The following is a 21,827-nucleotide window of genomic DNA, read 5'->3' as shown; positions in this document are numbered from 1 at the left end:
CTGTCTGCCACATGTGTATTATATTACAAAAAACACTTCGCTAATAAATTATAATACAGGTCTCGAGGTTCATGTATAAACGTTTTTTCTATATGCGATATGCTTGGGTATATAACTTCTAAAAAATAAACTGTAGAATCAATGTCATAAGTCGTGCCTTAAAAAAGAATCGCTTCATCTATCTCATAATAATAATTACGACAATCAATCTCTTAATTGAGAAGAATGTCAAAAGATAAAAATTCTCATTGAAAAGAATGTTAATAAATGCTCGTTATCATTAAAAGCTGCAACAAAACAGCCGGTCACATCTTAATATACGGCTAGAAATATTACATATAACCGCGCGTCACAGTCACACAATTATATCTCCATTGTTTAATCGAGGCGCAGTAAAATTCCAATAAATAAGTTGGATGGTTTCGAGAATTGTATTGAGCGGATCCTACTGTAGTCGCAAGTTATTTTTAAGTACACTTTCGCATGTGGATGCCAACAAAACAACTTGCGCCGCAAATTAGCGGTTGGATCATACACATATTCCTGGCTTCGATAATTTATATTTGAAATTAATAATAATTATCTAATTATCTAGTAATCTAGTTATATAGAAATTAATCTGGTTTTTTGGTGATATTTTAACGTGAAGATATTAATTATAATTGTGTGTTAATATAAAAAGATAAAAGTTTCGATGCACGATTTAGACAATTAAAAAAAAAATGCAATTCCATAATTGATTTATCACAATGATACAGAAAATGTAAGACATTTAAAAAATGACATCTTTACGATGTTATCTAAGTATTATTTATGCAGTCAGTCTCTATTACAGAAGAATCTGCGCTAAGTTAATAAAAACACATTCGTTCTATAAAAATTCGCTCTATAAAAAAGGCCTCGTTGTAGAAAAGAAATTCGCGAATATGCGTAGTTGCCGTTGAAATTCTTGCGACAATATTTCACATTTTGATCGTGAGTGTGCGTTCGTGACTGATTTTCGCTGTTATGGAAGAGCCTGGTAAAAAGGCCTGGGCGCCCGAAAAATTCGTAACCCGGCGGTAAAAAAGCTTCGTATAAAATTTTCCTTTTAAAGTTGTCCTCAAAAAGAATCATTTGTAACAAGTAATATAAGTTCGCCTCTGCGCGTAGGGTATCCCAAAAAGTATTCCCTGCAATTCTCTCTTCAATTTTCTCTCTCTCTCTTTCTCTCTTTTGGTGTCAATTTCCGACATACGATCGAACTAGAAAAACAAAAACGCGGTTGTTCCTCAATTTGACATAGGTATTCATATCGATCTTTCGCATTTGCCTTCAATAGTAAAAGCACAATGGTGATTCTCTTCTATGGAAAAAACACTTGAACTCGAAGAACTTGTTACTAAAAATCACTAATCGCCGATTTCAGCAATATCAGTTAACTATAGCTTATACTTCTCTTTCTTTTTAATCTAATTCTAAGAGAATCAGCGAAACTAAGATTATTCAGTTAACCGACATCGATGAAACCAGCTCTAAAAGAGAGATATGAATACGCGTTGTCGTATATGTATATGTTCTACTGTATATTGTATACGTACATCTATGAAACTACTAACACGTTTAGCTGCGTACGTTGTTGGCGTGTATCCGAAATGAGCTCCATTCCGAAACGAGTGGATAACCTGGGTGCCTATCAAATCGTGGAAGCCCATTTCGGGAATGCTTCGCACGTGCCAGAAAGCTATTGTTATATTCCTCATTATACTCCACGTCTACCTGAAACGTCTAGTTGAACGATACGGCTATATAATTTTCTATGAAAGATTACAATGTTAATATTTCTCGAGTACATTACAAAGACACTCGTTCCAAGGTTTCCTTCGTTTCTTACGTTCTAAATACCGGAGCTTTGGCAGTAGCAGGTTCCTATTTTAGGCCACAATTTTTTTTTATAATGCAAAGGGATAATTAGTTCCGTACGGTACACACAAAGTGTGCGGGGAGTATCCGGGGATTTGGTTTTTGCTTTGTGAAGCATATATACGGGTTATCTCGTTTGATTATCTCACCGTTTAGGATTAAAAATACTGTCGTCAGGATCCTAAGCAAACTTTTTTTGCGCTAATGCTCGTTCTCTTTCGGGAAAAATATCGGGCGCGCCTTCAATACCATCGTATTCGACTCATTGCATTCTTCGATGATGACTAAATCTCGAGATAACAATCATCAATGATTCACATCTCGTAGATGACGCTCGAAGGATCATCCACTGAAAATTTCCTGAGATACTTTTGATCCTTTTTTGTACAAGAAAACAATATTCCTGTTCCATGAACGCGCTGTAGATTCTAGTAGATTCAGCGACGTTTGTTTAAAAAACCTCGACAAAAAAGATACGGATAACAGATTCGATATGATTCTTCGAGCGTTGTCTACGAATTCTACCGCAGTCCCAGAGTTTAACGAATAAAAAAAAAAGAGAACTATCAATCGTAAGGATTGCATCTCAATTCAAGGAACTTGTAGTTACGCGATTAGCGTTTTGCGACAAAAATCCTCAGGGCTGTTGAGCGGACTGTATCATGGCGACTTTGAGATCCTTAGCCAGGTGCGAGACGTCGACGACGCTGTCGACCATTTCCTGGACCGCGGTGACGCTCGGGAAGAACTGGGCGGCCTGCTTCGTCTTCTGCACGGTTTGCGCGAGCGCCTCGTTCAGGGCGTTCGCGCACTGCAACACGCGTGTACGCACGTCGTTCCGCGTCACGTTTCGGTGCACCGTGTCGCCGATGTGCACCAGCCGGTGTGCACTGAGCACGACGAATTTACCGTGAGCCAGAAAAACCTGTAATTTCATATTATTGAGATTTTTTTTGTCAAACAAATTATTATATGTTTTTTGTTCTTAAATAATCTTTTTTGCATTGTTCAATAAAAAGAATTTTTGTTCATATATATATATGAACAAAAATTCTTTTCATTGAATATATATTAATAAATTCTACTGAATATATATAAAAATTCTTTCTATTGATATATGAACAAAAGGAATTAGAATCTTTTTAAAAATATATCTGAACTGAATTATAGTTATGGATAATTATTTTGATTTTAATTATGGATAATTATGGATTTGTGAGATAATTGTGTCTGATAATTATATCTTTATATTTATAATCTAGGCGATACAATTTTCTAATTCCTTAACATATTTTTTGTTTCGAATTTTTATAGTACGTTTTACTAACTGGCTTATCTGTAACCGACTGTACAATGCACGTGCGAAGAAAAAGAAGTCATCGTGAAAAAATAATAAAAATATGCAATTAACGTGTACTAATTTAAACATCTTGTCTCACGATAGCACCGCTGATATCTATCGATATTCCACCGTTATCATTATCGAGACCCATATACATATCTACTTAATGCGTTCCAAGATATATTGAAAAAAAACATAGTGCTTAAACTAAGCATATGCGCAATTCTTATCGTAATGCGCTTATTATATCCTTGCAAAAAGTAAAACATTTTTACAAATTATAATTTCTAAAATAATTACAATAGATCTAATTCATTTTTTTTCAGAAGACAATAAAATACTGTGCATCGCTTTATCGAATATCAGTCAAATAATTAATGTCTTGCGTAATTATATATTATATTATATCATATAGGTTTGAAACGTAATCTGTACGTGTTATGACAAGTATCGTTAAAAAAAAGATGACTATAGATAATTCAAATCTCAAATTTTATCGAGACAAAAATGACATTGTTCGTAATTTTTTTTTCGCCAACGTCGAATAATAAATCTCTCGATATCTTCAAATATGGAGATATGATATAAATATATATATCAATATATCATATATATTATATATACATTTTACAAATATATATAATATATATATTTATATATTTTCTTCACGCGAAAAAGTACATTACAAGAAATTTCGACTCAATTCACCTTAGGTGGTTGATTGTGCTCGACCGTCTGTAGAAAAGCGTCGATGGCGTGAGTCAGGTGCGCGCCGTGCGTGATCACCTGTGCGGCGTAAAAGGCCAACAATTGCTTGTCGTTGGGGTCCATGGGCGTCGGTGTCGTGGGTGGCATCTGAATCGCCGCATTGTCCGCCTCGGATACAAGTAGATCGTAATTGCTGCGCAGTTCCTGCGGCAGCAAGGCTCGTAGTTCCTCGCGCTGTTTCGCCACGACCTCTCGCGAATCGAGGTTCACGTAGTCATAATCCTCCCCGGCGCCGCTATTGTTGCTGCTACCCGTGGAAATGATCGACGCTCGTTTGAAAAGCAACGTGGAATTTCCCTGTAGAGCACGTAGAGCATCTCGATCAGCAACAAGGACTTAAGATTCTCAACTATATTTCCACAATTCATTATTCTATAAAAGAGATTAGAAAACATTTTTATAAAATATAAAATTATAGTATCCATTTCAATTCTCAAACATTGAGAATTAAAAAAATTGATTTCCTACTTTTAATTAATTTTTAAAAATTCATTCTCTTTCTACGGAATATAGTTGAATGACATATGATTTTTTCACACATTTATATTCATCATTTCAATTTATATTAATTCATTCGGTTTTCTTCAGGATTACTACGATCCAATTAGAATCCATTGCATTTGAGATTGTGAAGTCATTAGCCGACAAATATATTACCGTTGCGAGAGATGCTCACCTGAATGAAACTGGCGACCTGACGAACGTCTTCCGTGAGCGCTCGGGCGCACGCGATCAGCTGATCGAGGGGATCCGGCTGTACAAGCGGTAGCAACGAAGGCGGAGGTCCGTTAGTAGGTGTTGGTGTATCGCCACCGCCGCGGCAGAGCTTGCTCGCGTCCCATTCCATCGTGTCCAATTCGGTAGCGGCTTCCTGCACGAGCTTGTCGGAATCACGAAGCGCTTTTACTAGCGGCCGTAATTTCGTTGGCAGACCTTTGTCCGGCGCTTTGCCCGCGTTGCCTAGTGTGCCTGTGCGCAAAATATCATTTTCAAAACTAGATAAAATGATAATTGTGTCGTGTGAAAATTCGAAGAGTTGTAGGAATAAGAATAATATAATATCGGAAAATCGAATTTATCTCTCGTATAATTTATGATTAATTTTTTCTCTATGAAGATTTATGTCTTTTGAATTGTTTCATAAGATTAGAACAAATTGGAAAAATTATAAAATATGATGGGGAAGCTATATAAAACTTGTAAAAATATATTAAATCGATGAAAGTAAAGGAGCTGTAGGCAATCACCTTCCGCGAATTCAGCTAGATCGTGCAGAGAAGTTCGGAGTCTGAGAGCAGCCAGCCTTAGGTCCATAAGGGTGGCGTCCAATCGCTGCGGCGTTCTCCAGCCGGGGCTCACGAAGCCCAGTAACCTCGCTATCGCGGCGGATGCCTCATTCTGCAATCTCTGCAAGCCTTCCAGGGCGGAGTCCAGCTCCAGCGGAAGCTCTTTGCTGACTGGTACGTCGTAAATCTGTTGCGAGGGTGGCGGTGGCGTCGGGGTGTTCGGTATAGGGGTGTTGTGTCGGGACGGCAACGAGGATACTGGAAGACGTGGTCGAGGTACATCATAATCCGGAGCGGCCAAACTCGATCTGGAATTCAGAACATTATCTATGTAGTGTTTTTAACATTTATATTTTTATAATTTTCATATCTTTAAAGAATTTTTCTCAAAGCTTTCTGAAACTTTGTTCAGTTCAGTTCTCGATTTATTTCATAACTTTAAAATTCTTCATGTAAATCTCGAAGATGCTCGTATCTTTGGCTGCGCAAGATCGACCGTATTCGGACCACCTCATTTCGGAGGAATTCCTCGGCAAAATCCGAGCGAACCGTACCTGTTCGAGCTACTTAGGGATCCGTCGTTGGTGAGACTCGAGGCCGAGCTGCTGGGAGTGAGAGGTTGCAGGGGTCGCGGCACGTCGTAGCAATCCAGCGGCGTGATGCCGGAGCAATTTGAGTTAGGCGTGCAGGATGTCGGCGGCCTCGGGATGTCGTAGCACGACGGGGCCGGGCTCGGACTGCTCGCCGGCGACGATATCACCGGGATTGCGCGCGGCGGTACGTCATAACACTCGTTCACATCGCCACCGCTGCCTCCGTTGTCGACAGAATTCCGCACGCTGTTGCTGCCACTGATGTATCGCCCTGCGCAGGTAGAAGTTTGTCCATTTTACAAAAGGAACGAAGAGAAATTTCTCTCGGATCTCTCGGGTCTCCGGGTGTGTGAAGTTGGCACCCCTATATTATGCTATCATAGTTCTGTTAAGAGTTCTGAGTTATTTACCACCAAAGACGCTAATTAATACACTCGTCCTTTCGCGGACCGGCAAAAAGCGTGCGACCGTTAATCACGAACTGTCGAAGAAGAGCACTGGAGGTGGAGCTAGACTGGCACTGTCAGATTCGGAACGCGCAACGACCAACGACACGTCGCGACAAGTCGTAGTGGTGGGGCATTGTAGCGGTCGCGACGCAACGCACGTGCGAGGTTCAGCGAATCACGTCGCGATTACATACCCCCCCCAGGTCGTAGTGGTGAGGGTATGTAGTCGCGACGTGATTCGCCGAGCTCCCACGTCGTGACCCCTACAATGCCCCACCACTACGACTCGGTGCGACGTATCGTTGCGCGTTCCGAATCTGGCAGTGCCAGTCTAGCTCCACCCTCCACCTCCAGTGCTCTTCTTCGATTCTTCATGATCAACGGTCGCGCGCTTCTTACCAGTTCGCGAAAGGACGAGTGTATTAATTAGCGTCTTTGGTGGTTAATTATCGTATAAATCCGATCGCGTCGCGCGTACCGACATCGTAATCGCGATCGCACACGCGTGAAATTGATCTCGTCGATCGTGAATCTCGCTCAATGTTCGTTTCGCTGCATCCTTGGGCGACTTCAGTGCGTCGCGGCGAAGTCGCTCTCTTAATCATCTTCGTTCGATAAGCCCCTGCGTGGGTCTTGGAAAAAGCGGCGACGCGAAAATGGAGCTTCGGTTTTATTCGCGCGCGAATAAGCTCTCGCGGAGTCTCGCGTTTTACCGAAACGCGTCGAAGATTGTGATAGCTAAAACCCGGGCGTCGCCGCGCGTCGCGAACGAAAAAAAGTAACGCGAGTGCAAGTGTTTCGAAACTTGTACGAGAAGGAGGCCCGGAGAGGCATCGGGCAACAAAGGGGGAAGCAACCGTGAGGTGAGTAAATTTAAATTGTTTAATGGTTACATAGTTTGTGATTATTTTTTGAAAGAGTTTTGCAATTTTTATAGAGATAAAAAAACATACTTTCAATATCGAAGATACGTTTTTTCATCTAAAAATTGCAGAACTCTTAAAAAAAAAATAATCAGGAACTATATAACTATTTAAAAGAACCTTAAAACTCTGCTCAAAAAACTATTGGAACTCGATGTGTAAAAAAATGTAAAGTTGGCACCCCTATTTTTTGAAATTGATTTTCGTTATCGTAATAACCGAAACTATTTCTAAAAATTATCAAGAACTCTTCCTGCAAAGTAACACAGGCGCGATAAATAAACAAATAATTTTATTAATATAAGATTCACAAAAAAGATCCAATATTGGAATATATATTTTGTATAAAGTTTATGTATATACTAGAACAACACAAGCGATTTTATAAAAAAGAATGATATTTTTATATAAAGTTTGTTTAAACTTAATATTTTTGACAGAAATCAGCTGACAAATGTCAAAAATATTAATCGAGTTTCAAAAATTAAAATAACAATATGTTATAATTTCTTTAAACTCGATTAATATTTTTGACAGTTATCAGCTGATTTCTGTATCATTCTTTTTAACGTAAAATCGACAATGTCAATAACATTCTCTTTTTTAGAAAAGGATTTTTATTCATAAAAATAATTGTATTTTGCAGAAAAATATTCTGTCCGCAGGCTAGAAAATTTGCTTAAATTTTTGAAAATAATAAATTTTTTGAAATATAAGAAATATACTTCAAGATAATATTCAAAACTGCCCAAAAATATGTAAAATGATGGAAATTGTACATCTGTGATTTTAATTAAAAATCACAGCCGATAAACTGGCCAAAAACTTCATCAGTTTTTTTCGCAGACGCGAAATCAATATCTCAATTAATGAATAAACTCCAGCAGACAGTTTCATCACAACAACAATTCGGATACAGACGGTGTGTTTAGTTTGTGAATAATACGTACCTGTATTGTGCGAATGCTCATTGTTCGTCGAGTTGAGGGGTGAGTCGTGTCTGGAGGGCGGCGCAGGACTCCCCCGGCTCGCTGGGAGGTCATACAGGTAGACGTCCCCGCACTTCTGCGGTGTAACAACCTGCATAATCAAAAACAACGATTAATTATAACCAGATTAATTAGCAGAGTCCTCTATTCTGTGTCTTCAAGCCACCAACGTCGTGGTTGCCCATTTTTCATTCGTAATTTATGCGCTTTATGAATGAGGCGGTAAACCTCTGTGACAGTAAATTTAATTGATCGAACTAGAACTACAAAAATTATTACATCCAGATTATTTTAGACATTAAATGTTAAATGTAACTCAAATGAAAAAAATATGCTGGTAATTAATCTCTAATCGCTGTCTTGAAAATAATAAACGTTTAATATATTTTTAGGGATATAATTTAATATATATTTTGTTATTAGAAATTTAAAGAAACAATGAAAAAAGACATAAACGAAAAATACTATTTTTAATAAATTAATTATTAATACATTTGTAGTTGGCGTTTCATGATAAAACAAAGATCTTGAATTAATTTTTAGAATCGTGTGTTTTTTAATCAATTCTTCAAGCCACGACTACGTCGCGGTTGTCTATGTTCTATGTTTTTCATCGTAATTTATTCATTTTATGAATGAAATGGTAAACCTCTGTGACAGTAAATTTAATTGATCGGACTATATATAACTCAACTGCAAAAATTATTACATCCAGATTATTTTAGACATTAAATGTCAAATGTAATTCAAGTTAAAAAAGCTAGTAATGAAGTTTGATGTTACAAATGTTAATACATTTGTAATTGGATCTAAGGATTTCATGATAAAATTAAAGTCTTGAATTATTTTTTAGAATCGTGTGTCCTTCTTTAGTCAATTATATATCTATATCTTTAAAAATATTGCAATTTTACATCCACGCGTAAACTTTATCTGGAAACAACGAACGCTTTCGAGGGTTTTCCGATAATCGAGTTGAAAAAAAAAAAAGAAAAAGATAGCGGAAAACTGATTCGATAGACACCGCAGGAGCTAAATCCACGTGAACCGCACTCGTGACGGAACTCGTAACGAAGTTATTTGCGCGAATGCCAATCAGCTCTGTTACTCTTTCCGATGAGCGCGATGTAACCTCGAGGAGGATCTCGTTTGAATGCAGCCTGCGCCGTAGCAGGGGGATTAATTCTACGAGATCGTTAATTGAGTTTCCTACGAGGAGGACTCGGCAAAAAGCGGAATTTCGATTCCCTATCGCCGTTCTTTCGGAGGAAGCACACCGTAAGCTCCCATAATTTATTCCGCAAAGAATGCAGAACGTTTGACAAGAAATACGTTCGACGAAGGATGCAATATTTCATGTAAGAAATTGAGACAATCTTTTTTTTTGCCGTATTCAAATTTAATATTCAATATTATTTCTTTCTAAAACTTTTGAACACTTTCTACACTGAGAGAATTTTCTCTTAGAATTTACTCTGAAAATTATTGTAATCGTGGGACAATATGGTATGGAAAGAATTTTATGAGAATTTTTTTGATTAATATTTATCATAATAAAAATAATATCTTTTTCACAATAAAATATATAAAACATGTTTGATTAATTTTACTAAACTGCATAGTAAAATTAATCAAACATATTTTATATTTTATTGTAATAGATGTTATTATTTTTATTGTGATAAATATTAATCAAAAAAATTATCATAAAATTCTTTTCATACCATATTGTCCCACGATTATCATGATTCTCAGGGTAAATTCTAAGAGAAAATTCTCTCTGTGTATGTTTGAGTTAAAATTCTAACAAAATATAGAAAAGATTCTCTCTCATCTTTTTATTAATATTCTTTACACTTAGCGAAACAATTCACTAATAATTCGCCCAAGTAATAAGTAAGTTTTAATAATCTCTTCACAAATTAGATATGTAATTAGCGACTAAACCAAGTATACTTGGAGCGTTGAACTGTCGGGAAAGTATTTCGTAATTTCGTTGATAAAACGTGGAACTAACTCGTGCTGGTGAGTAAATACGAGAGGAAAAAGGGGTAGGAATATTTCTCCCAGGAGAGCGTAATCTCGACCGTTGCTTTGCAATAATAGAAGCCCTGCAATCCTTGCGTTACGCTTAAGCGAGCTACGCTTTTGTCCGTACTTTTTTTTCCATCTCAATATACAAACGGTAGCAAAACTTTCTCTCTCGTAGAGATATCAGAAGTTTGCAATATCGATTATTTCTTCATCATGCAGAGAGCAGATGCTAATAAATACTTATATATATAATATTATAGTATTATATATAATAATAGTATCTTAGCTAAAAGAGCACATTGCAGAAGAATTTAAATTAATTTAAAAAATTTCTATTTTATAAATACTTTGCATATCTTGAGGACGCGTCAAATATGTAATAATTCTACCAAAAAAAATGATACATAGCTTCATCACCGCAAAAAGAAACTATCATATGTTTTTGTCATTTTTATCAAAACACATTTTGGAAGAGAAAATCCGTCGTATCTTTAACATAAGATTATAAAATATATCAAGTACCTATATACAGAGAGAAACTATGTGAACGCATTTTAGAGAGAGAGAAACGACGGACACGCCCTGTGCATATAAAAGCAACCTCGTTTACAGCAACATCGTCGAAAACTCGCGCGACCAAGAGTAATCTGCAATTTCCCATCGATGGCCAGTTTCGCATTCCCGAAGTGGAACAATCGGGGCTTTTACTTACTTACGGTTGAAAATTTTCGATCGGTTAAACTTATTCGCGAAAGGAGGACGAAGAGAGTATATATGCGGATGCAGAAACCTTGTATGTATTCTGTCCAGGGAGTCGCCAGGAAGATGCGCGACGCGAATTTGGGTCAGTTCTTATCGTTGTAGACAGGTGACCCACCCATCGAATAATATAGCATCTCGCATCTTCGAGCCAACCAAAAACCGATAAATCATTTCGACCCCATTTAATTCGCCGATGCGGTTGCGAGAAACCGATTTGTTTTCAATATCTTCGAAATATTTGGTTGCCAAAATATCAAGAAAGAGAGAGAAGGTGAATATAATATGACATTTATGACATAAAAGTATCTTTTTGCATTTTTTTTATATTTCTTCCAAATACGCGTTTTCTCTCGCGCGTCAACTTTCGCTATTTATTTAATATAAATGAATTTAGGGCTAAAGAAAATTTATCTCTATATCTGTGCATAAAAATAAATAACGTTTTCAGAGTTAAGGGCATTTAAATATATTAGTTTTAACTATTAAAAAAATCTCCATTTCCAAAATATTTTTTTAAAAATAGATGTCTGATGAAAAATGATATGAAATATGTTTCAAAGTAAAATGCTGCTTGTGTGATCTCTCAGTTTATCTTAAGGCGATTTCTTTGGTTTAAAATGATAATATCGTTCAAAGGAATAGCTTTTTTCGATAATTTTAACGATAATTTCAATCCTTAGTGCTGCTCAGATAGCTTTTACTGTTAAAGTTTTGAATTATCTACAATCTACATAGTTAAATAAAGTTCGACTTAGGTGCTTTTTCGTCAAGTTGAGAGTGTGGTAAGATTAAAGTGATAAAGTTCCGAGCTTTAATATTCAAAATTTCAGAATTCCGACATAGAGATAATCCGATGGAAATCTTTCCTTCAAAAGAACAGTCCTCTCTCCGCGCTAATTGCCTGCTTCGTGAACACGGGTTCCTTCTTGCGAGTGCGCACCCTTTCGCAAGAAGACGGCTGTTACTCGGAACCGGGAAATGTGCTAATTATGCCATAAGTCACTCTTGATTATAGCTCGCCTTCTATGCGACAAAGTTGAGATTACTCTCCGCAACTTACGAGCGCTTTCGAACGAAGATGAAATTATAGAATGCTCGGTTACTTAAACGGGACAAATTAAAAAATTATAAGAAATATACATATTCGTATATATACATATTATTCCTTCAGATTCGAATTTATAATTAAAAAAATGTTTTATATTTTTAGCGAACTATTTCTACGTGTCTATAGCCATATTTTTTGTGATTACGATTAATATATAAAAAGAATTCAGACTTAAATACGTTCTTTTTTTAAATAACAATATGTATCTGAAAGGATAAAATTAATTATGTAATTCTGGATCTTAAGAACTGGTTGATTACGGGTGAAATAATTAAAAGTAACGTTTTTCATGCTTGCTTCTGTGATACATCTTGAATCTTACATAATCTTTCCTTTATAATGTATTTTTCTATTAAATCTCGCAATTAGATACTTTTAAACTCTAATTAAATAAATAAAAATTACTAAAAGAGTAATTTGTTTAACTTAAAAAGTCATGAGCTTGAGAACATGTGCAAATATATCTGTAGGATGAAATAATCCTGAAAATCTGTATTCATTTAAACCAATGATAATTTGATAAAAACTTAATCTAGAATCTAGACAAAGCACTTTTTAAAAATGATTAAATTCCTGAATATTTTTAGTTTTAGTACTTTGGACTTTAACTAATATGTAGGAAAATGTAGAATAATATGTATATATGTAGTCATAATATGTAAAATGTAGAACAGGGATCGTAAACGAAGCAGAGCGCGGCGAACACGATTTAATTCGTGAATTAAAGCTGCACGCGAGTACGCGCTATCGCGTGTTCTTTGTGTTATTATGAATCGAATAGTACTATCGTAGTGACGTGTAGTAGAGGGGGTTGCAAAAGCGGGGAAGGGTGCTGGAAAGTTGAGAGCGCTTGTGCAACGCGAGGGTGCACTGGAACCAAACAGAGGGGATGACGATGGAATATAGTTAGAGAGTGGGAAAAACAGGGGGTAACACCCTCTCGGTCGATACCGGGCGTCGCGGCGCTAACTGTGAAAGGCGTATTACTACTACGAGGGTGTATGAGAGGAAGCCAGAGAAAGAGAGAGAGAATGTGTGAGTGAAACAGTGACGGATTTTAAATTTTAGAGACCCCAAATAGGATATTTGAGGTCCTATATTTTATAGTTTAAATAATTTATTTATACGAGAGCAATTATTTATCATATTATGAAAAATATGTATGTTTTAGAAAGTAAAGAAATATCTGTTTTTGTTTCAATTATTTTAAATAAGTTATGTCTATAAAATTTCGACATATCTCGATAAAGGGAGGCCTTAAACCTTGTTCGTTTATCGATTAATCCATTCCAGATGGATCATAATTTTGTCCAACTATTTTTGAAGCTTTTGGTATTCAATTTAAAAAAATACAAATAATTTTATAACTCAAATATCCCAAGTATTCCTATACAAATAAAAATTAGAAAAATTGGATAGACTTAATAAATCAAAAAATAAATTTCTGTGATAAATATATACATAAATTTAAGATACACAGTCAGACCTATAAATTATAATTATGTTTAGAGATTCTACAACATATAATTTTAAAATAAGATTGATGAATATTGCTAAAAAAAATTACTAAAGTTATAGTTCATTGGTTTCCATATCTATCCGCTCCTGACAAGGGTGCAAAGAGAATGAGAGAAAGGGAGAAATAGAAGGAAAGGGAAGGAGAAAGAGAAGGTTAGGGGAGATAGAAAGACGGTTTCCATGGAAACACAGAAGGAGGTTCTCCACCTTTTACGGAAGCAGGACTTTCGGTTTGTCTCAGGCCGCGATAAGAATTTTTAGGCATGACCGAGGGAATGACTTATACGGATTCGATAAAAGTGTCATCCTGGAAAAGAGGTTTGAGATATATGTATTTCGGTCGGATCTTATGCAAACTTGAAATAAAATTAATGCAACTATAATATAAATCAAATGAAATAATAATGTAAATATAATATAAATAAAAAAATATATATATAATGTAAAAAAAAATATCAATATATAATTTACTCCCTCTGTACGCAAAATAATCAAAATCCAGTAAGAACCATTTTATCTTTATTTCTATGAAAAAAGGTATCTTGAATTATGCGAGATTTTTCAGGAATCCCTCGCATAAGATACGATCGTATTATATCAAATCATTTTTTTTAAACTGCCTGTAAAGATTTCGTGCAAAGATCTAACAAACGAATGCGCGCGTGCAAGCTTACATTTTAAGTGAATCCATTGCTGGCGCATTATTTGATAAATGCCACGATAAATTTTGGCAACAACTGCGCATAATGAATAAGTTTGCGTGTAACAATCAGCCGCATAACTCGCGTATTTTCTGAATATAAGCGCGTCGGTGCAGTCATAATCACGTTAAACCGCCGTTTATAAAGTTGTGTGAAACTTGCATAAAACTTGGAATGCACTTTCATCTAGAAATGTATAAAAGGATAGAATATACGGAGAAGAAGATTTGTACGCGCAAAAGCAAAGTTTGTGTAAAATAAATAATAATGTACATTTTATTCGCAAATGTCGATTAATGTTTTTTAAATGTCGATTAAGCTTTTTATCTCGATAAAAAAGAAAAAGGAATGGCCAAAATGTGTAGAAACTATGTGACTAACTTGTGATTCAAACTGTCAATTTATTCCAAGCATAGATTGAGTCACGCTGTGACAAGATGTGAAAAAATGTTTCACTACCTATCATTACACATCATGATGATGCGAAAATGCAAACTTCCAGTGTGTCAAAAAAATGAATTATTTCCCTCTAGATCACTCAAAAAAATTCATCACGTCATGATTAATATCGTTGTTCAACGACGCAGATTCCGCGCTAAAGTATGTACACGGTTGAAAAATTTGTGTTAAATTTAACAAATATCATCTGTCCCAAACGGTCCACAGAAATTTTTGTGTTAATTTAACATAATACGGATATGTTAAATGGTGACATGAATATTGTGTTAATATTTTAACATAAAATAAATGCAAACTTCAAATAAACTTAAAATAAATTTTGTGTAAAATTAACATAGTTTTAATGTAAAAATTAACTAAAAAAATTGTTAATTTTACATTTTATCACCCCCACTTATATTATAAAGTAAAATTAACATTTTTTTTCTGTAAATTTTAACAGATAAATCTTGTCACTAATAATACGGAACATATTTATTGTGTAAAATTAAAAAGAGATATACATTGTGTTATTTTTACACTTTTTTTTAGTTGTTTTAATAATTTAACATTTGAGTCCAATTAACATAACAGCAATATGTTAAATTAACACATGAATGGGTTAAATATTTAACACAAAAATTTTAACGGGGACCGTTTTTAACAAGAAAACACAAATTTTCCAACTGTGTATATTAATAAAAATATCAATGATTCGATTAATCGCGAAACGTGATAAACATCGGCTGCAGAAAGAGAGAGATTTATATGTATAAATCACACGGATAAAATAGAACCTTTTACAATCGAGACGACGGTGCATGTGCGCGCGCCGGTTTATTACGCGAGATAACATCACTTATTGTCTCTTTAATAAATGGCCCGGACGGTCTCTCGACGACGAGGAAGAAGCTAAACTAAGGTCGTTCGCGGCTTCTGCTTCGATCGCCCGGAGTCACTGGAAAGCATTCTAAAGCAAGTGATTTAGGTTTGTTACCCTGCGGTAGGCGGCACCGCGAAATGAAATTGGATTTCTCGTTTCATCTCGCGTTATGAATTCGCAGATAATCCCGCGCCAAGACATTGAGGCCAGTTAATTTCAAGACTCTAGATTACTTTTAGAATTCAGATTCTTATCATAAAGCGCGATCTAAAAGTGATACAAAGTAGAATGAAAAATCAAGCAACAAGATATCAAAAGTTATAAAGTTTTAAAAAAATCTTATTAAAAAAACTATACATTTTTTTATAAAAAATATTTGCGTATAAGAAACCTCTCGTTCTCTATTTTTTTTCCAAGAATCGTTGCTGCTAATTATTACGTGAATAATTGCCGAGCCGAGAGAGGATCACAATAAAGTTGCCGACGACTCGACGGCGAGGACCCCCTAATGACTCGTGTAAATAGGCTTTTCTCGGTAAACGGAAGGTGGAATCACGCGAGGAGGACGACATGCAACGACGATCTCTCGAGCGGTCTCCGGTCACGTGTCGGCGGAAGCAAACGCGCCCCTGGGCGAGAGGGAAATTAAGATCGGACGGGGAAATTGAGTGCGGCGAACGGAAATCTGACCGTAGGCAAAAGTAGGGGAAACTGTTTGCAACCCGTCGACGAGCGGAAAAGCCCCCTTTCCTACGGAAACTTGGAAACGAATGGCGCAAACCACAACATATACAGGTCGAGTGACATGGCGAGAGTCGATGCGTGACTCTGGCGCGTTTTACCGGAAGCTATTGTGAAACAAGACAAGAAGCAAATCGCTCTCCTAGCATAAGTAACGAGTGTGCTCACGAAATGCTTCTCTTTGTGAATCTTTCGAAGGTGCATCAAGTGACCGAAACACTCGTTTTCAATGGAATACATAAGGTCCGTATTTATAGTCGTTTCTCAAATCTCATCTCAGACCTGAGACACGGTATAATTTAATAGATGAATTTTTAAAATCAATTTGATTTTGTTTGTAACCTCGATTTAGTAGAGATACTCGAGAGAAAATTTCAGTTAAAAATTTCAGTTAATTTTTAATCAAAATGTAATTATTGAACCGTCCGTATCTCAAGACATAAAATCTGAGTATTTAACCTAATAGACGCTCTTGAGATTTGAAAAACGACGATAAATACGGACCTTAAAGTCAATATGTGCTGATTGAACGAATCAATCGATCAAGCTCGATATATTGTATATATATGTTACATAATATCTATTATTAATTATTATCGTATTATTAATCATAAAAAGAACTCATAAAAACAGTGGAACTCGATTAATTAGAATATAGAAATTAGAATGCTTTGGCACAATTAAATGGCTGTCCCAATCCCAATTATACGAAATATTATTTAGTTTTGTTTTTTAAAACTCTTATCTCAAATAAATAATTCTCTACAATTTATAAATAGAACTAAAATAGAATTAAAATTTCATCTCTATCAACACTGCATAATTTTTTTTCGCCTTTTTCATTGCAGTCAAGTAGAATAATTTATTTAATAATCCTTCTGAAAAGATTTAGATAAAAAAGTTAACGAGAATGAACAAATTAGGTGTGTCACGCGATAAAAAGCTGAGGCGTGACTTCGACGCGTTTTCCGTGGAGACCATTACGAAAGAAAGTGAGAAGTATCGTATTTTCCTAAAAGCGAGTCTTTAAATTTAACGAGTGCACGCGCTTGTGGTGTTTCTTTTCAAGAACTTTTTTCTGGAAATTTTTAAAAATCTTCTTCGAGATAAATTGGAGAACAGTTTCTTTAAATATAGTTTTTCTCTCTCTTTAAAACAGGACAGTCTATATAAATGTGATCGTCTTTAGAATACGGGATAAAAAAGTTACAGGAACAAAGTTGAACGAGTTTAGTGTCTGATAAATGCAATGAAAAGGCAGTAAACGTGATTTTGACGCGATTTTTTTAGAAATCATCGTAAAAATAGGACGCAAAGTGTCGTTTTGAAAGATGAATCTATTTGTATTTATGATCATTCTTTTTAATTTTTCTTCTAAAATTTCTTTCTCTTTTTCTCTGAAACGCGTCAGAGAAATAATAATGAAATATATACATCTTCGCATAGAGAAAAAATAAAATTTTATAATGAAACAATTTAAATTACACGCTTCTTTTAGAAATGTCAAATAATTAACAGTGATTGATCAGAGTTAAACCAGATGTCTTATAAATGCGACAAGTGTCTTATAAGAGCAGAGGGCTCGGAATAATCAAATAAAGTAGCTTACACAGTGTATCGTAAAAATGATACCGGATTAGTATCCGCGATGATAAAAAATTGTCAAGAACGAGTGAATAATCCCACGCGTTTGACAGTTCACTGATACCGGCGGTTAAAGACAACTCAGCCTACATTTAGATAACTCTCGTCTCAACCGAGTATATCTTCCTCGGTTTCTCTGTCGCGTAAAAAGCCTGTCTACCGTTCCGCTATCCTGCCACTCCTCCTTGTCTTTCCGTGCCATTTTCAGCCGGTGCAGTTTGCCTACGTCGTCGCCAATAATAGTCTCAAAAAGCACCAACGCCCAGGGCACAGAAATCATTTTTGTTCCCTTAGATTATCGTTGTTTTTTTAAAATTAATTTTAGGTAATTATGGGATAAATTTACAAAATGCTCTGCATTTTGCAAGAATTTATATGCTTTAAAAAAATCAATTTAAGACCAATTTAAAGTTTTTTATATAACCATCATCATTTAGAAAATTGTCGGCGTTATTATTTGCGTTTTCAAAGCAAGAGTTGTCTCAAAAGCAAGTAGCAGAACAAAAATCTCATGTAATTTTATGCACCTTTGAAATTTAAATATAAAAATAAAGTACGTTTCTCAAGTCTTTTAGTTCTGGCTTGAGAGCTACGGAATAAACTTCGCTATTTCAAAAATTACTATTTATATTTTATTCGTTTTGTATCATATCTTTATTATGTCTTAGTAAAAGTTGCATAAGATATAAATAATCTAGTGAAATTATGCGAGAAAAAAATTGAGATAACATGTTTTTCTCCACGAATGTTAAAGGAAATTACCAGCGAATTTAATTTATCACATATTTGCATAAATAAATTTTATTACGTGATACGTGCGTTATATTCTCGAGATAGCTAATTTGCATTGATTCAAGTTAACTTTATAAAAATTATGCACAGAGAGAATTTTCTCTTAGAATTTACTCTGAAAATCATGGTAATCGTGGGGCAATATATTTATCACAATAAAAATAATAATATCTACCACAATAAAATATAAAAACTGCTTGATTAATTTTACTATGCAGTTTAGTAAAATTAATCAAACATGTTTTATATTTTATTGTGATAAATATTAATCAGAGAAATTCTCATAAAATTCTTTCCATACCATATTATCCCATGATCACCATGATTTTCAGGGTAAATTCTAAGAGAAAATTCTCTCAGTGTGGTAAAGTAAATAATAAAATGTCCAAATCGCACTTGCAATTTGCCGCCTATGCGGAAACGCGATCGAGTAATGCACTTGTCGTGCATTGAGTATGCAGACTCGCACTGCATACGTTACTGACTGGCTGTTACAAATCGAGAGAGAGAGAAGGTGAACGTGCCACGATCTGGTTATTCTAGTTAACATCACCGGTGCACACGAAGCTCCTTTCGCCTATGTCGTGCACGCTCGTGTTTCTCTTCTTGTGTCTCGCGAATTTAAGTACTCGGAACGTATCGACGAATATATAGTCTCTCAGCTGCAATATATCTCGTTTCCAAATGATCAACAACGTAATTTTCAATATAAATTGAACACAATAATGCAAGAGATATCCAACTATTAATTTTCCAAAAAGAAATATTTACTTTTCTATTAAATTATGATCATTAAATAAATAACATTATATTGGTTTTATTTTTGTAAAACATAAATTCTTGATGCAATGCATTTTGTAAATTTATCACATAGATAAGCTGGTTTAAAATGCTGCTTAAAGCATTTAAAAAATTATAAAATAAAAACCGAAAGAGAGCCTTTTAGAATACCTGACAAATTTTTATTTCCTATTACTGATTTTTTTAAATTTCTGGATTTGAATAAAATTCTCTTTATCATTATTTCGCGTAACGATTCAGACTGACGCAAGTGAGAGGAAAAGCATCCGGTCTCTCCCAGATCTAACACGTAAAAACGTGCATCACGAACTATTCTGGGAAGTTAAAGAGTCGGCGAAGGAAGGAAGAGGGTACGCAACCGAGGAAGAGAACTTGTGGATATACACGATGAAACGCGCCCGCTCTTCTTTGAGCCTAACCGCCCTAAACATTCCATCGAGATGACTCCGGGGACCTCACTTTGTGTATGCGCGCATACATATTCACATCGCAAAAAAGACGACGAACAAGAGAGAATAGCGGCGTCACAGAGTGGACATTGTCTGGAACCGGCAGACATATAAGGATATCCGCGGACCTTCATGCCAGAAAAGGTGACTCCTTGTGGAGCACCCAGCAGGACTGGATTCTCGTAAATCGTCCCAGGATGCGACACGACGGTATGCTACCGACACAACGGATATAGAAAGTGTGGAGGGATCGAGGTAGTTCCGTGAAGGATAGGAAATGATACCGGTCTATTTTTGAAAAGCTTGCAACATTATTTCCTTATCGATGCGTTTGTTTAAGAAAAAAATGCAGATTTGACACACGTTATATAATTAATTTTTTACCTATTTTATATTCTGCAAACTTGCGCATTAATTTTAGACTTACGATTTCTTGTATCTATTTAAAAAAAGAGAATAACTGTAATAATATAAAGAGAAGTGAAGAAAAATGCTGGAATCTATTGGAATCAATGTGAATCTGACTATATGACGCGTCACCTGCGAATGCTGATTTTCTGGTGCAATCACCCGTATGACGTAGTAGAAAAGCTCATTCGCGTTACGTTGACCCTGCGACTGCGACGACAACAGAGTCGTATTTCTATCACAGAGATGCATCACGCGAGCGACGACATCGGGACGTCGCGTCCGGATGTTCGCCCGTGAAGACGAAGACCGCGCGGAGCAAAAAGTCCTTGCACATCGGCCAGAAAACAAGAAGAGCTCGAGAAACTGCCAACACCGACAAGAAACCGACCATTTTCGAAGCGCCCGAAATACATTGCTTGCTCGCAAAAGATCAGACCAAATTTCAATATATTCAGAGATGATTCGACAGAGACATATTGAAAAAAATTTGACCAAATAATAAAAGAACTTCCATAAATTCGAATATTTAAAACAAGGTTAACGAGTTTAATATTTTAAATTTAAATATAGAACATACAAAATTTAGAGTTACCTACTTAAATAAAAACTAAATTAAAAAAATTTAATTGAAAAAGATTGAAATTTTTTTGCACAAATGTAACGTAACTCAATTTAAATAAATATTTTTTTTTGTGACGGTTAAAAAGATGGAAATATTTGTCATTATTAATTTTTTCATTATTATGAATTTTTAATTATTTTTTAGAATTGCTTGTACGTTAGCATAATTAAATTAAGGCGTGGAATTCAGTAAATATTATAACATATTTTTTTCATTCTGCTTTGCGTTTTATCAATCTAGAAAAAAATCAGAAAGATAATTCCTTTTGTTGTGACGCCAGCAAATAAATTGAACGCCCTAATCGATCGCGCTGTCGTGTATTTATTCATCGAATTTATGTCAGTGACAGATATTAAACCACGACAATCAGATATATGCAGCAACGGCAGCGTCCAGAAGAGCCGAACGAACCAAGTGGCAGTCAGCTGATTTTGACAGATTCCGTGGGGGCGTAAAAGGTCGTCCGCAGAATAAGCCCTCGTTCGAACGCTCTTGTCAATTCTGTGGCGCAGAGTTTCCCAAACCGCGATAGACAAATAAACCGTATAATTGTTCAAACAGAAAAATAAAAAATACTACGAATATTTGCGGTTTTATCAACTGTTCGGTATTCTGATGGACAATTGACTAATATATTCATGGAAGGCCGGAGGAATTATATTTTGCTAAAA

General features: G+C 35.5%; 1 protein-coding gene across 4 annotated transcripts in view; it reads right to left on the bottom strand.

Annotated features, from left to right (window-relative positions):
• Positions 1 to 32: 32 nt before the first annotated feature.
• P130cas (Serine_rich_CAS and FAT-like_CAS_C domain-containing protein p130CAS) overlaps positions 33 to 21,827 on the bottom strand; it is a 61,014-nt gene continuing 39,219 nt past the window's right edge. For 3 of the 4 annotated variants that reach the window (XM_083048408.1, XM_083048406.1, XM_083048407.1), the window contains 6 exons: positions 8,214 to 8,343; positions 5,853 to 6,162; positions 5,260 to 5,606; positions 4,689 to 4,981; positions 3,953 to 4,309; positions 33 to 2,827 (listed from right to left, as the gene is read on the bottom strand). In XM_083048408.1, the coding sequence (XP_082904534.1) occupies positions 2,540 to 2,827; positions 3,953 to 4,309; positions 4,689 to 4,981; positions 5,260 to 5,606; positions 5,853 to 6,162; positions 8,214 to 8,343 (1,725 nt within the window). In that variant the 3' untranslated portion in view covers positions 33 to 2,539. The remainder of the gene's footprint in view (positions 2,828 to 3,952; positions 4,310 to 4,688; positions 4,982 to 5,259; positions 5,607 to 5,852; positions 6,163 to 8,213; positions 8,344 to 21,827) is intronic. The other variant, XR_014426269.1, reaches the window with a different exon arrangement.

The sequence above is a fragment of the Prenolepis imparis genome, unplaced genomic scaffold (assembly GCF_030444845.1).
Source record: "Prenolepis imparis isolate NDT839.2.m4 unplaced genomic scaffold, iyPreImpa1.0 SCAF_10, whole genome shotgun sequence".
Lineage (NCBI taxonomy): Eukaryota > Metazoa > Arthropoda > Insecta > Hymenoptera > Formicidae > Prenolepis > Prenolepis imparis.
Note: the sequence above shows the minus strand (reverse complement) of the source record. Positions and strands in the feature narration are given on the sequence as shown.